This window comes from Bos indicus, chromosome 3 (assembly GCF_029378745.1).
Source record: "Bos indicus isolate NIAB-ARS_2022 breed Sahiwal x Tharparkar chromosome 3, NIAB-ARS_B.indTharparkar_mat_pri_1.0, whole genome shotgun sequence".
NCBI classification, from domain to species: Eukaryota; Metazoa; Chordata; class Mammalia; order Artiodactyla; family Bovidae; genus Bos; species Bos indicus.
The window spans coordinates 25535727-25548627 of record NC_091762.1 but is presented as its reverse complement, the minus strand read 5'-3'; the positions used below and the strand labels follow the sequence as shown (position 1 = coordinate 25548627).

Genomic DNA, 12901 nt, shown 5'->3' with positions numbered 1-12901 from the left:
TGTATATGTGGCCCTTTGTAGAGGCAGGAGCACAGAGACACACTGTAGTTATGAAGAGCATTAGCTTTGCCAGCACTGGACCAGGAATGGCATTTTATCTCTGCCACTTAGGAACTGAGTGACACGGGGAAAGACACCGAATCTTCTGCTGTCTCCATTTATTTTGTGAAGTGAAACTATTAGGACTTAGAGTACAGTAGTTGTATTCTGTCATGTATGTTAAGTACTTAGATAGTGTCTGGCCCAGAGTAAGTGCTCACAAATGGTGGTTACTATTAGCCCATTATTCATTATCAACAAACATATCTAACTGGCAGGAAAGTACACAGTTGCAATGGTGATTCAAGTGTTTTCTATGTAACTTCCCTCCTCCCCTGCCTCCTCATCCCCCTGGCCAGCACTCACCTGGGGACTCTTGCCCAGTGAAGGTCACTTGGAGCCCATTGGGGCAAGACACATTCAGGTTTTGGAAGATGGGAGCACGAGGACTCTCTTGTAAAACAGGCTCTGGTTCTTCTGCTTCCTGTAAATCATTCAACATGTGAATAATTTCCTATCATTTTCTAAATGAGTTATTGATTTATTATGACTAAACAAGGACTTGCTGAATACTTAGAATATGACTTTCACAGGACTATAGGGCCCTGCAAGGGAGCCTAATAAGGATGTCTCTCTACTGTGCAACTGATATTTTTCTTGTAGCATAACACACAGACATGTGAAACAGCTAAATACTAGTACCAAATGGTTGGCATCTTTCCTCAGAAAAGGGAGATATCAAAGTTAATAAGACTGATTAGGAAAGGATGATAAAGAAGTTGGGACTTGAACTAGGCCTTTAAAGATGCCTCATATAGGCATATAGGTGTAAGGGCTGACCAAGATCCCCAGCACCTTCTGTTTGATTCTCACAGTTTGGATGCTAGAGACATCATAGCTAGAGCTATTAGGATATACATCTTTTTTTTTTTTTTTTTTCTATAGTGAGCATGCATTGCTTTTGTAGTAAGTAAAAACAATAAAAGAAAATAAAGACAATAAAAAGGACTATAAGTTTTAATGAGGGCTTGGGTGTGTCTACTTAACAAATTGTAAATGATTTTATGCCAACTGTGCCTGAATTCCTTGTTTGGTTATGTGTACTCTAGGATAAAAGTTATTTGTTATCTCCAACAATAATCATTTCAGTTTTTCCAATTGACTTTCTTAGTGGCTTACCACCAAAATCATTCCAACGGATCCCCCAGGATTGAATCTTTAATTTACTCTCTGTGGTCTTCTATTACTGATCATTTAGGTGGTTCTGCCTTTGTTACTAGCAGAGAATAAAATCTGAATTGTCAACTAAAAATCAATTAATAACAAACACAGCAAAATTAAGAGGAAAACGCTTATGAACTTCTGTAAAATGAACAATATTGTTCAAAGACACAAACACGCCATGACAAATCTGTCATTACATTCAGAACCATTATCCCCTATTCCTTCATTATAGTTAATTAAAAAAAAAAAATGTTGGGTAGACCAATTGGTTGGCCACCAAATTGCTTTCAGCTAAGTTGATGAATTACCTGGGACTATTTCCAACACTTCAACATTTTCACTTAACGAGGAGCATCTGAGCTTGAGAAAACTCATCCAGTAAAGCTGTGTAAATATGGTGTAGAGGCTCAGTAACATTCAAACCCCATAACTTTCAACTTTTATTTATTCATTTTTATTGACTTACAGCTGTGTTGCAGTGTTATGTTACAATATTATGTTATATAGCAAAGTGATTGAGTTACACACATATATATTCTTTTCTCACATTGTTTTCTATTATGGTATATCACAGTATGTGGAATATAGTTCCCTGTGCTACACAGTAGGGCCTTGTTATTTACCCATTCTATATATACTAGTTTGCATCTGATAATTCCAAACTCCCAATCCAACCCTCTCCCACCCACTCTCCCTTGGCAACCACAAGCTTATTCTCAACGTTCCTGATTCAATTTCTGTTTAATACATAGGTTCATTTGTGTTCCACATATAAGTGATATCATATGATATTTGTCTTTCTCTTTCTGACTTCACTTACCATGATAATCCTTAGTTGCATTCACATTGCTGCAAATGGCATTATTTTGTTCTTTTTTTTTTTTTTTGGCTGAGTATTATTTCACTGTAGGTGTGTATGTGTATATATATATATATATATGTGTATATATATATATATATATATATATATATATATATATATAGTGGCTCAGATGGTAAAGCGTCTGCCTGCAATGCAGGAAACCTGGGTTTGATCCCTGGGTCAGGAAGATCCCCTGGATGAGGGCATGGCACCTCACTCCAGTACTCTTGCCTGGAAAATTCCATGGATGGAGGAGCCTGGTAGGCTACAGTCCATGGAATTGCAAAGAGTTAACGACTGAGCAACTTCACTTTCACTTTCATACATATAAATATATACACATGTAGATGTGATATATATAGTAGTATAGTAATATTTCACTATACACACACACATCTTCTTTATTCATTCATCTGTCAATGGACATTTAGAGTGTTTCCAAGTCTTAGCTATTGTGAATAGTGCTGCTATAAACACAGGAGTGCATGTGTTTTTGAATGATAGTTTTGTCTGGATATATGCCCAGGAGAGATTGTTGGGTCATCTGCTAGTTCTAGTTTTAGTTTTTTGAGAAACCTCCACAGTGTTCTCCATAGTGACTGCACTAATTTACATTCCCACCAATAGTGTAGAGGTATCCACACCCTCGTCAGTATTTGTTATTTATAGACTTTTTTTTGATGGCTGTTCTGACTACGGAGAGGTGGTAACCTCATTGTAGTTTTGATTTGCATTTCACTAATAATTAGTGATGCTGACTGTCTTTTCATGTGCCTATTGGCCATCTGTGTTTCTTCTTTGGAGAAATGTCTCTTTAGGTCTCCTGCCCATTTTTCAATTAGATTGCTTGCTTTTTCTTGTCGAGTTGTAGGAGCTCTTTGTGTGTTTTGGAAATTAAGCCCTTGTCAGTTGCATCACTTGCAAATATTTTCTCTAAGTAGTCTTTTCATTTTGTTTATGGTTTCCTTTGCTGTGAAAAAGCTTTTAAGTTTGATCAGGTCCTATTTGCTTTCATTTTTTATTTCTATTGTCGTGGGAGACTGACCTAAGAAAACATTGATATGATTTACATCAGAGAATGTTTTGCCTATGTTTACTTCTAAGAGTTTTATGCTATCTTGTTTTATGTTTAAGTCTTTAAGCCATTTCGAGTTTATTTTTCTGTATGGGGAGAACGTGTGTTCTAGCTTCATTGATTTACATGTGGCTGTCCCACTCGCCCAGCATCACTTGTTGAAGAGACTGTCATTTTCCCACTGTATATTCTGGCCTCCTTTGTCAAAGATGAATTGACCACAGGTGTGTGAGCTTATTTCTGGGCTCTCTATTCTTTTTTTTTTTTTAACTTTACAATATTTTATTGATTTTGTCATATATCAGCATGAATCTGCCACAGATGTACAAGTGTTCCCCATCCTGAACCCTCCTTCCTCCTCCCTCCCTGTACATCCCTCTTTAACTTGAAGTGGATTGTCCTTTAGTCTTGCTGAATTCCAAACACATCAATTGCCCAGTTGCTCAGTCATGTCCAACTCTTTGCGGTCCCATGGACTGTAGCCCGCCAGGCTTCTCTGTCCATGGGATTTTCCAGGCAAGAGTACTTGAGTGGGTTGCCATTCCCTTCTCCAGGGGATCTTCCTGACCCAGGGATCGAATCCAGGTCTCCTGCATTTCAGGCAGACGCTTTACCCTCTGAGCCACCAGGGAAGCCCTTTAGTATTCAGGATTGTCCTTTAGTCTTGCTGAATTCCAAGCACATCAATTGCCCAGTTGCTCAGTCATGTCCAACTCTGTGTGGCCCCATGGACTGTAGCCCGCCAGGGTCCTCTGTCCATGGAATTTTCCAGGCAAGAATACTGGATTGGGTTGCCATTCCCTACTTCAGAGGATCTTCCTGGCCCAGGGATCGATCCCATGTCTCTTGCACCTCCCGCATTGGCAGGCAGGTTCTTTACCACTAGCGCCACCTGGTAAGCTAAAGCTCATCAATATCTAAGTCCAAATCTACCAAATAGAAGTGTTTCCACTATTTAGTTAAAGATCCTCCTCTTCCAATTGTTGTTTATCTCAATGGAACTAAATGAAGTATTAAAAATAAGGAATGGTAGGAACTTTATAATCCTAAAGCAAAGAACCTCCAAGATCCAATGTGGGGAAATGGTTGAATTAGTTATTCTAAGTTTGGAATGAGTGACCTGAGACAGTTTGTAGATGACTGACAACATGTCTCCCAGTGTGGGAATTCAACTCCTGTGTGCAGGCCTCTTTTGTCCATTTAAAATAGAAAGTACAAGGAGTGTTAATCTGAACAGTGAAATATATGCACTGTAAGAACACTATTGGCATAAATCATGATCTTAAAAAAGTTAACACTGAGTCAGAAGCAGAATCTGGGAATCCATGGCAAGGTCCACTTACCTTTTTCTCTTCTTCTTTTGGGTGCTCCTCTTCTTTAAGAGATTCTTTGGGTTTTTCTTTGCCTTTTGTTTTCCCTTTTCCTTTGCCTTGAGGAATACTCACTATAACAGGAATTACTGTTGGAGTATGTACTGATGGGATATTCAACATAGATTCCAAGTTAGGATCCTTATCCTCTATAATAAGAGAAAGAGGAAAAAAGCAAGCAAATTAGACATTTATATTTGATATATTTGTTAAATAAAATTTACATCTCAAATATTTATACAATTTGACAATTTTTACCTTGCTAGTAGCATTTATCAATTGTATAGGTTTCAGGGGGTAATGTATTTGATTTGAAGATCAAAATCGTAGTTTAAAAATTTGAGGCCCTTAATACTTTGACACATTTGATTGAGTCATTATTTCACACGTTCTTCCATCCCCATCTAGATTGTAAACTCCTAATGATAGGGCAGTAACCATCTCTTCATTTATTTGAGAAATATTTATTGATAGATTCTTATACGTAAACGTGTGGAGCAGTGAACAATAAAGGGAAAGACAGACCTTAGGAACATAATAAGTGATACAAACAAGGAAATTTAGAAAAGAATAATTTCTAGCTGACATGATAAAATAAGTTTTCTTGCAGAAGACTGATTTTATTCTGGATTTTAATGCAGAATTGTGAAAGGAGAGGCAATCCATGGAGGAATTATGTCAGAAACTTCTGAGCCTCCCTTACGTCTTGAGTTATATTTCCTGGGTTCCTGAGTAACACCCCCACATGGATATCATCTTATCTCTCTGGTCATTTTTCCTCAGTCTCCTTTACTAACTCTTCCTGTTGTTGAAAGTTGGTAGTCCCAGGTTTTCACTCCTCTTCTCATCACACAACAGATATTCTCAATCCTGGTTGCCCATAATAATTATTTACAGAATTTAAAAAAAATTCTCAGACTCCCACCTTGACCTACTGAGTTAGACTCTCTGGGGAGGAGGCCCAGGCATTTATAGTTGTGAAACACCACATGTGATGGTGATAAGTCAGGGCTGACAACCTTTATTATCTGTATTAGAGCTGAGTATCTTGCTCACTACTGGGGCTCCAGCTGTCATCTACATGCTAATACCTCCAAAGTTTACATATCTAGCTCCAGATCTGTATTTCCAACTGCTTTTAGATATCACCCCTCTGCTTGTGGTACTGGAGATATTTCAAAATCAATAAGCCTCTATTCTTCCAAGCAGATAACCCTCCTTCCTATGTTCTCAACCTCAGTCAATGTCATGATCAATTATGTACTTTGTTTCTCAAGTTAGACATTGAGATCATTTGCATTTTCTCTTTTTGACTCACCCACACATCCAGCCGTTCACAGAGCCCTCAGATATTGCTCTCATATCATGCCTCTCATATCCATTCCTACCACCTTAATTCAAATTCTTATGCTCTTGCTTTTTTTGGTAGCAGTTTCCTAATACCACTGCCTCGGTGTATTTCCAAACTATCACTATAATTATGTTCCTAAAATAAAATCTTTCATATCATTTTCCTTTTCTTACTTAATAACCTCCAGTGCTCACTAATCTTAAAGGACACCCAATGCTCATCCATTTCCATTCTAGTCACACTCAACTTCTCATCTTTCTATAAAGAGGCCATGCTTTTACACAGCTGTATATTTATACCAATGGTTCTTACTGTCCAGAATTTCCCTTCCTTGTTCCTTTGGATAGTTCCTACTCAGCTATAAAGTCCTATGTCAGGTGCTATATACCTTCTCTCTCAAGTATTTTTTGGCTGTCCCCAGTACTAGGTTTATATATAATTTTTAGCACTTATGCAGTTATCTAAGTATTTATGGTTTCTCTTCCCATTAGACAACAAGTTCTCTGAGTAGATGTAACCAGATGCCTGACTCATAGGAAGTATGGAATATCAGCAGTGAATGGCACCTAGTTGGACGCAGCTGGAAACTCCTCCCTCTCATCCCCATCCTTTTACTCAATCAGCAAATATTTGCTGAGTACCTATTACTATGCACCACGAATTGGGTAACCGGTGATGAAAGACACAACAGGAACTTGAAATGGCAATTCAGATCAAGAGAGCCTCAGGTGTTCACTGTTGCATGTTAAGCCTGTGTTAGCAAAAGCACAGAGCACTGTGGGAACCTAGAAGAAGGGCATTTGATACTAAACATTTCATACAAGCTGTACTTTATATGGTCATCCTTCAACTCCACAGGGGTTGGTTCCAGGACACCCTCATGGGTTGCCAAAATTCCGTGGATGCTCAAGTCCCATATAAAATGGTATAGTATTTATTTGCATAGAGAGGTGTAAGAGCAGGAGGCTGGGGTCTTTCACACTGTCCATTTCAACACCCAATCCTCTTGGTATGTGAAGGAATCTGCTGCCTGTGAGCCTGAGCACAGGCTGTTGAAGTGTTGATATTCTTTCCCTTTAATTGAAAAATCATCTACATTTGGCAGTGTTTAAGGCCATTTTGGGGTTTCCCTGGTAGCTCAGCTGGTAAAGAATCCACCTGCAATGCAGGGGACCCTGATTTGATCCACGGGTTGGGAAGATCCCCTGGAGAAGGGATAGGCTACCCACTCCAGTATTCTTGGGCTAATAACAATATAAAAACGTACTGGATACATCCCATCCAGAATATTCCTAACCTTTGGGTTTCCCTGATGGCTCAGACAGTAAAGAATCTGCCTGCCATGCGGGAGACCTGGGTTTGATCCCTGGGTAGGGAAGATCCCCTGGGGGAGGGCATGGCAATCCACTCCAGTATTCTTGCCCGGAGAATCCCACGGACAGAGGAGTCTGGCAGACTATTGTCCATGGGGGTTGCAAAGAGTCAGACACAACTGAGTGACTAAGCACGTGGATATTTTCCCATATACTTTAAATCATTTAAAGATTACTTACAATACTTAATACAATGTAAATGCTGTGTACAAAATTATTATACTGTATCATTTAGAGAAAAATGACAAGGGAAAAAAGTACGTTTATGTTCAGTATAGTCACAACTATGCAACCATCATAGGCTTAACTGTATGGTACACATCAACAATGTAACCTTTTCTTTCAACAGTTACAGATTGCTTTTATTTAATGATGCAAAAAATATTAAAATACAAGTATATATAGAAAATATAATTATAGAGAAACTATTTATTCATTCTCTCTCTTCCTCTCTCTCTCACACACACATACACACGGTGCTAACACTCCCCATAACCCTGGTTCTTCTCTCGATTCCCTTGGATGATGATGATGACTATGATGATGATCGCTATATCGTGTCTACGGTACCAATGTGGTGAGTTGATGAGGTGTGTGGCCCTGTTGGTAAGTGGTGAGGCATCAGGCTGAGTTAAGCCTTATGACAGGATGTCAGAAGGTATTCAGTCCAGATAACTGAGTTCCAGTTGCAGACACTGACACTTTGGAGGAGGCTCAGTAACACTAATGTCAGGATCTCTGGAGGTTGAAGGCTGAGGATCTTCAAGTGTTGAAGGTCTAGGCTTCACAACTGCAGATGCTTTAGTTAGAATCATTGCTAGAGGAAGCTGTTTATTCCTTCTCTATGTATCATCAAACAAGTCTTGCAGTGGTTGTAGGTATGCTGTTATACCTTGGGTGACACAGAGGCTTCAGTCCAAAAAAGGATTGTATTTGTGGATCACATCCTTTAACACTTGCACCTATTGAAAAGTCAATGCCATTTTTTCAAGTGTTCAAATTGATGGCTCTGCTTCCTCTAAATTTTCTGCATCATCACAGATCTGCAGAAGACTTCAGCAGATCTTTGAGTTCCTTGTTGCTAAGGATTCTTTTATCTTCTTCTATACGTTCTTCGACATCATTCTAGACCATGTCAGAGGAGGCACCCCCCCCCCATCTTCCCTTCAACATTTGAGATATTCAGATATTTGAGATATTTGATGATTTCTACATCAATAGTGGGGGAGTTGTTGAGACCATCAACCACCTCATTCCATAATGGCTTCAAACATGCACTGATTGTCTCAGGCTTCAGGGTACCTACAGACTCTGCAATAAACACAGTTCAAACCGCAACTGTGGAGCTCTTCCGTAAATCCATGATGCTGCAGTCCAGGTTAGCACCAAGGACAGCATGAATCTCCCCCAAGGTAAGGTGGATGTAAGTTGTCTTAATGTCCTTGATGATGCCTTGATTGAGTGGCTGTAATGGCAACCACTCCAGTACTCTTGCCTGGAAAATCCCATGGATGGAGGAGCCTGGTAGGCTACAGTCCATGGGGTCACAAAGAGTTGGACATGACTGAGCAACTTCACTTTCACACTTTCTTTCAGCAGTGATGCAGCACTAGGAGGCAGGAACATCACTTCCACTTTCTTGTCAATGAGGCAGAGAAATTCAGTTGGTTGGGAGCATTGCCAATTAAGAGGAACCCCTTGAATGGCAGCCCCTTCTCTTCGAGGTATTTCTTCGCTTCAAGAATGAAGCCTTGGAGGGACCACTCCAAGAACAAGACTTCTGTCCCCCAAACTTTCCTGTTGTGCGGCCAGAGCACAGGCAGATAATTTTTGTTCTTGTTCTTCTGGCCCAGGAGTTGTTTGCTTATGGACTAGGCTTGATCATGTTACCTGCTGTATGGCCGCATAGCCCCAGAGTAAGGTGAACTTTCTAGGCCTTGAACCCCAGGGTTTACCTGGCACTGTTACAGATGTAGATACGATTGGGCATCTTCTTCCAGAATAAGCCTGTTTTGTCACAACTGAAGGCTTGCTCTGGAAAGTGAACTTTCTCTTCTGTGAGTTTCTCGAGGTCTTCTGGAAACACCAATGCTGCTTTGGCATCGGCTAATGTTGATTGTTCCATGACCTTTAAGTTTTTTGAGGGACCTTTAACACTCTACTACCTAAGCAGCCATCTCTTAAGACCCTTAAGCCCCTTCCTCTTGATCTCCTCACCTCCCCACAGCACTGCTCACAGAGGCTATGTGCTCTTTCATCCATAATTTCGCTACCCCCAGGGACATGCTTCACGCCATGGCCCTTAGCTACACACAAAATGCTTTCTGTCTTTGCAAGCACTTTGGCATGAACCAGAGAGACCATTTTTGCCATTGTAGGGGCAGATCTAACACTTCTATGAATTTCAGCTTCTTTCTGCATTACTGTGAGAATGTTGCATTTGTTCTTAGTGACCTTACAGCCCACTTCAGCAAGGCACTTGTCACTTTTTAAAAGATCCATCTTGAAAAAGAAGAAGGGAACTGGAGGAATCAACCCACCTGACTTCAGGCTCTATTACAGAACCACAGTTATCAAGACAGTATGGTACTGGCACAAAGACAGAAATATAGATCAATGGAACAAAATAGAAAGCCCAGACATAAATCCATGCACATATGGACACCTTATTTTTGACAAAGGAGGCAGGAATATACAATGGATTAAAGACAATCTCTTTAACAAGTGGTGCTGGGAAAACTGGTCAACCACTTGTAAAACAATGAAACTAGAACACTTTCTAACACCATACACAAAAATAAACTCAAAATGGATTAAAGATCTAAATGTAAGACCAGAAACTATAAAACTCCTAGAGGAGAACATAGGCAAAACACTCTCCGACATACATCACAGCAGGATCCTCTATGACCCACCTCCCAGAATATTGGAAATAAAAGCAAAAATAAACAAATGGGACCTAATTAAACTTAAAAGCTTCTGCACAACAAAGGAAACTATTAGCAAGGTGAAAAGGCAGCCTTCAGAATGGGAGAAAATAATAGCAAATGAAGCAACTGACAAACAACTAATCTCAAAAATATACAAGCAACTCCTACAGCTCAACTCCAGAAAAATAAATGACCCAATCAAAAAATGGACCAAAGAACTAAATAGACATTTCTCCAAAGAAGACATACAGATGGCTAACAAACACATGAAAAGATGCTCAACATCACTCATTATCAGAGAAATGCAAATCAAAACCACAATGAGGTACCATTTCACGCCAGTCAGAATGGCTGCGATCCAAAAGTCTACAAGCAATAGATGCTGGAGAGGGTGTGGAGAAAAGGGAACCCTCTTACACTGTTGGTGGGAATGCAAACTAGTACAGCCACTATGGAGAACAGTGTGGAAATTCCTTAAAAAACTGGAAATAGAACTGCCTTATGATCCAGCAATCCCACTGATGGGCATACACACTGAGGAAACCAGAAGGGAAAGAGACACATGTACCCCAATGTTCATCGCAGCCCTGTTTATAATAGCCAGGACATGGAAGCAACCTAGATGCCCATCAGCAGATGAATGGATAAGAAAGCTATGGTACATATACACAATGGAGTATTACTCAGCCATTAAAAAGAATACATTTGAATCAGTTCTAATGAGGTGGATGAAACTGGAGCCTATTATACAGAGTGAAGTAAGCCAGAAGGAAAAACACCAATACAGTATACTAACACATATATATGGAATTTAGAAAGATGGTAACAATAACCCTGTGTACGAGACAGCAAAAGAGACACTGATGTATAGAACAGTCTTATGGACTCTGTCGAAGAGGGAGAGGGAGAGGGTGGGGAGATTTGGGAGAATGGCATTGAAACATGTAGAGTATCATGTATGAAACGAGTTGCCAGTCCAGTTCGATGCACGATACTGGATGCTTGGGGCTGGTGCACTGGGACGACCCAGAGGGAGGGTATGGGGAGGGAGGAGGGAGGAGGGTTCAGGATGGGGAGCACGGGTATACCTGTGGCGGATTCATTTTGATGTTTGGCAAAACTAATACAATATTGTAAAGTTTAAAAATAAAATAAAATTAAAGAAAAAAAAATCTAAAGGTTTATATTTTATTGTTGAGAGATAGCATTTTGTGCCCCCTCTTGGCCTTTGTGGGATTGCTTTGACCACTTAATTGCTACTGGGAACTATTTGTCACAGAAACCAAGCATACACACATAACATGTGTAGCAAACAAGCAAAATGCCAGAAGAACAATGCTCATATAATGAGCACTGGAGAGACTGTGGATCTGTGATATGGCTGGAGGTCACAGTAGGGAGGGCCTACACATCCCATCATTCACCTGACTTCAGCACAGTGCTTGGCATATGGCCAATTTGGGAGCAAAGTTTTGCTCTTTGAAATTTTCTTGAATTTTTTTAAAGAATATTTTAAACCTGAGGTTGGTCAAATCTATGAATACAGAACCCATGGATATGGGATATGGAGGCCTGACTATACTGTGCAATTGTTTTTCTACAAATGTGCCACACTTTTATATTACTAAGATTTTGCATATGCTGCTCCTGGTATAGAATTCCCTTCCTTTGATTCTTTGCCTAAGCAAGTTCCACTCACCTCCAAAGACTCAGTTCACATGAGTGAAGCATTTCTTAGAGCAAGTAACCTGTAAACTGAGTCCTGAAGCATGGGAGGAAGTTCACTGTTGAAAGTGGTGGTATATATGGCAAGAGGAAGAGTTCTGAGCAAGGGGCACAGCATGGGCAATAAGAGATAACATGGATCATCAAGGAACTGAAAGGCACAAAAAGCATAGGGGAGCCCAGTTGTGGAGATAATACAAAAGGCCCATTGACAGATGAATGGTTCGAGTGTGATGTGTACTTACAGTGGAACACCATTCAGTCTTTAAAAAGAAGGACATTCGGTAACGTGCAACACTGTGGATGATCCTTGAGCACATTATGCTAAGTGACATAAAGTGAAAGTCGCTCAGTCGTGTCTGACTCTTTGCGACCCCATGGACTATACAGTCCATGGAATTCTCTAGGCCAGAATACTGGAGTGGGTAGCCTTTCCCATCTCCAGGGGATCTTCCCAACCCAGGGATCAAACCCAGGTTTCCTGAATTGTGGGTTGATTTTTTTTTTTCCAGCTTAGCCACAAGGGAAGTCCAGGAATACTGGAGTGGGTAACCTATCCCTTCTCTAGGGGATCTTCCGAACCCAGGAATCAACCAGGGTCTCCTGCATTGCAGGTGGATTCTTTACCAACTGAGCTATCAGGGAAGCCCTAGCCAGTCACAAAAAGACAAACACTGCCTGATTTCGTTTATGTGAGTATCTAAAATAGCTGAATTCACAGAATTGAAGAGTAGAATGGTGGTTGCCAGGGCCTGGGGAGAGAAGGGAATTGGAAGCATAAAGTAGTATCATCATCAGTGGGCATAAAATTTCATTTAAGCAAAATGAATAAGCTCCAGAGAGCTGTGTATATTGAATTAAGATGGGAGACTTGAGTTGAAAATTTGTTTAGCCATTAGTAGATAAATGTTCTTAAATATTAATATTGTATACATCCTTAAGGAATTTATAA

General features: G+C 40.1%; 1 protein-coding gene across 4 annotated transcripts in view; it reads right to left on the bottom strand.

Moving 5' to 3' along the window:
* Nucleotides 1–12901, bottom strand: part of SPAG17 (sperm associated antigen 17) — a 254113-nt gene that overhangs the window by 90499 nt on the left and 150713 nt on the right. For all 4 annotated transcript variants that reach the window (XM_070785824.1, XM_070785828.1, XM_070785827.1 and 1 more), the window contains 2 exons: nt 4544–4719; nt 406–523 (listed from right to left, as the gene is read on the bottom strand). In XM_070785824.1, coding sequence (XP_070641925.1) covers nt 406–523; nt 4544–4719 — 294 coding nt within the window. The remainder of the gene's footprint in view (nt 1–405; nt 524–4543; nt 4720–12901) is intronic.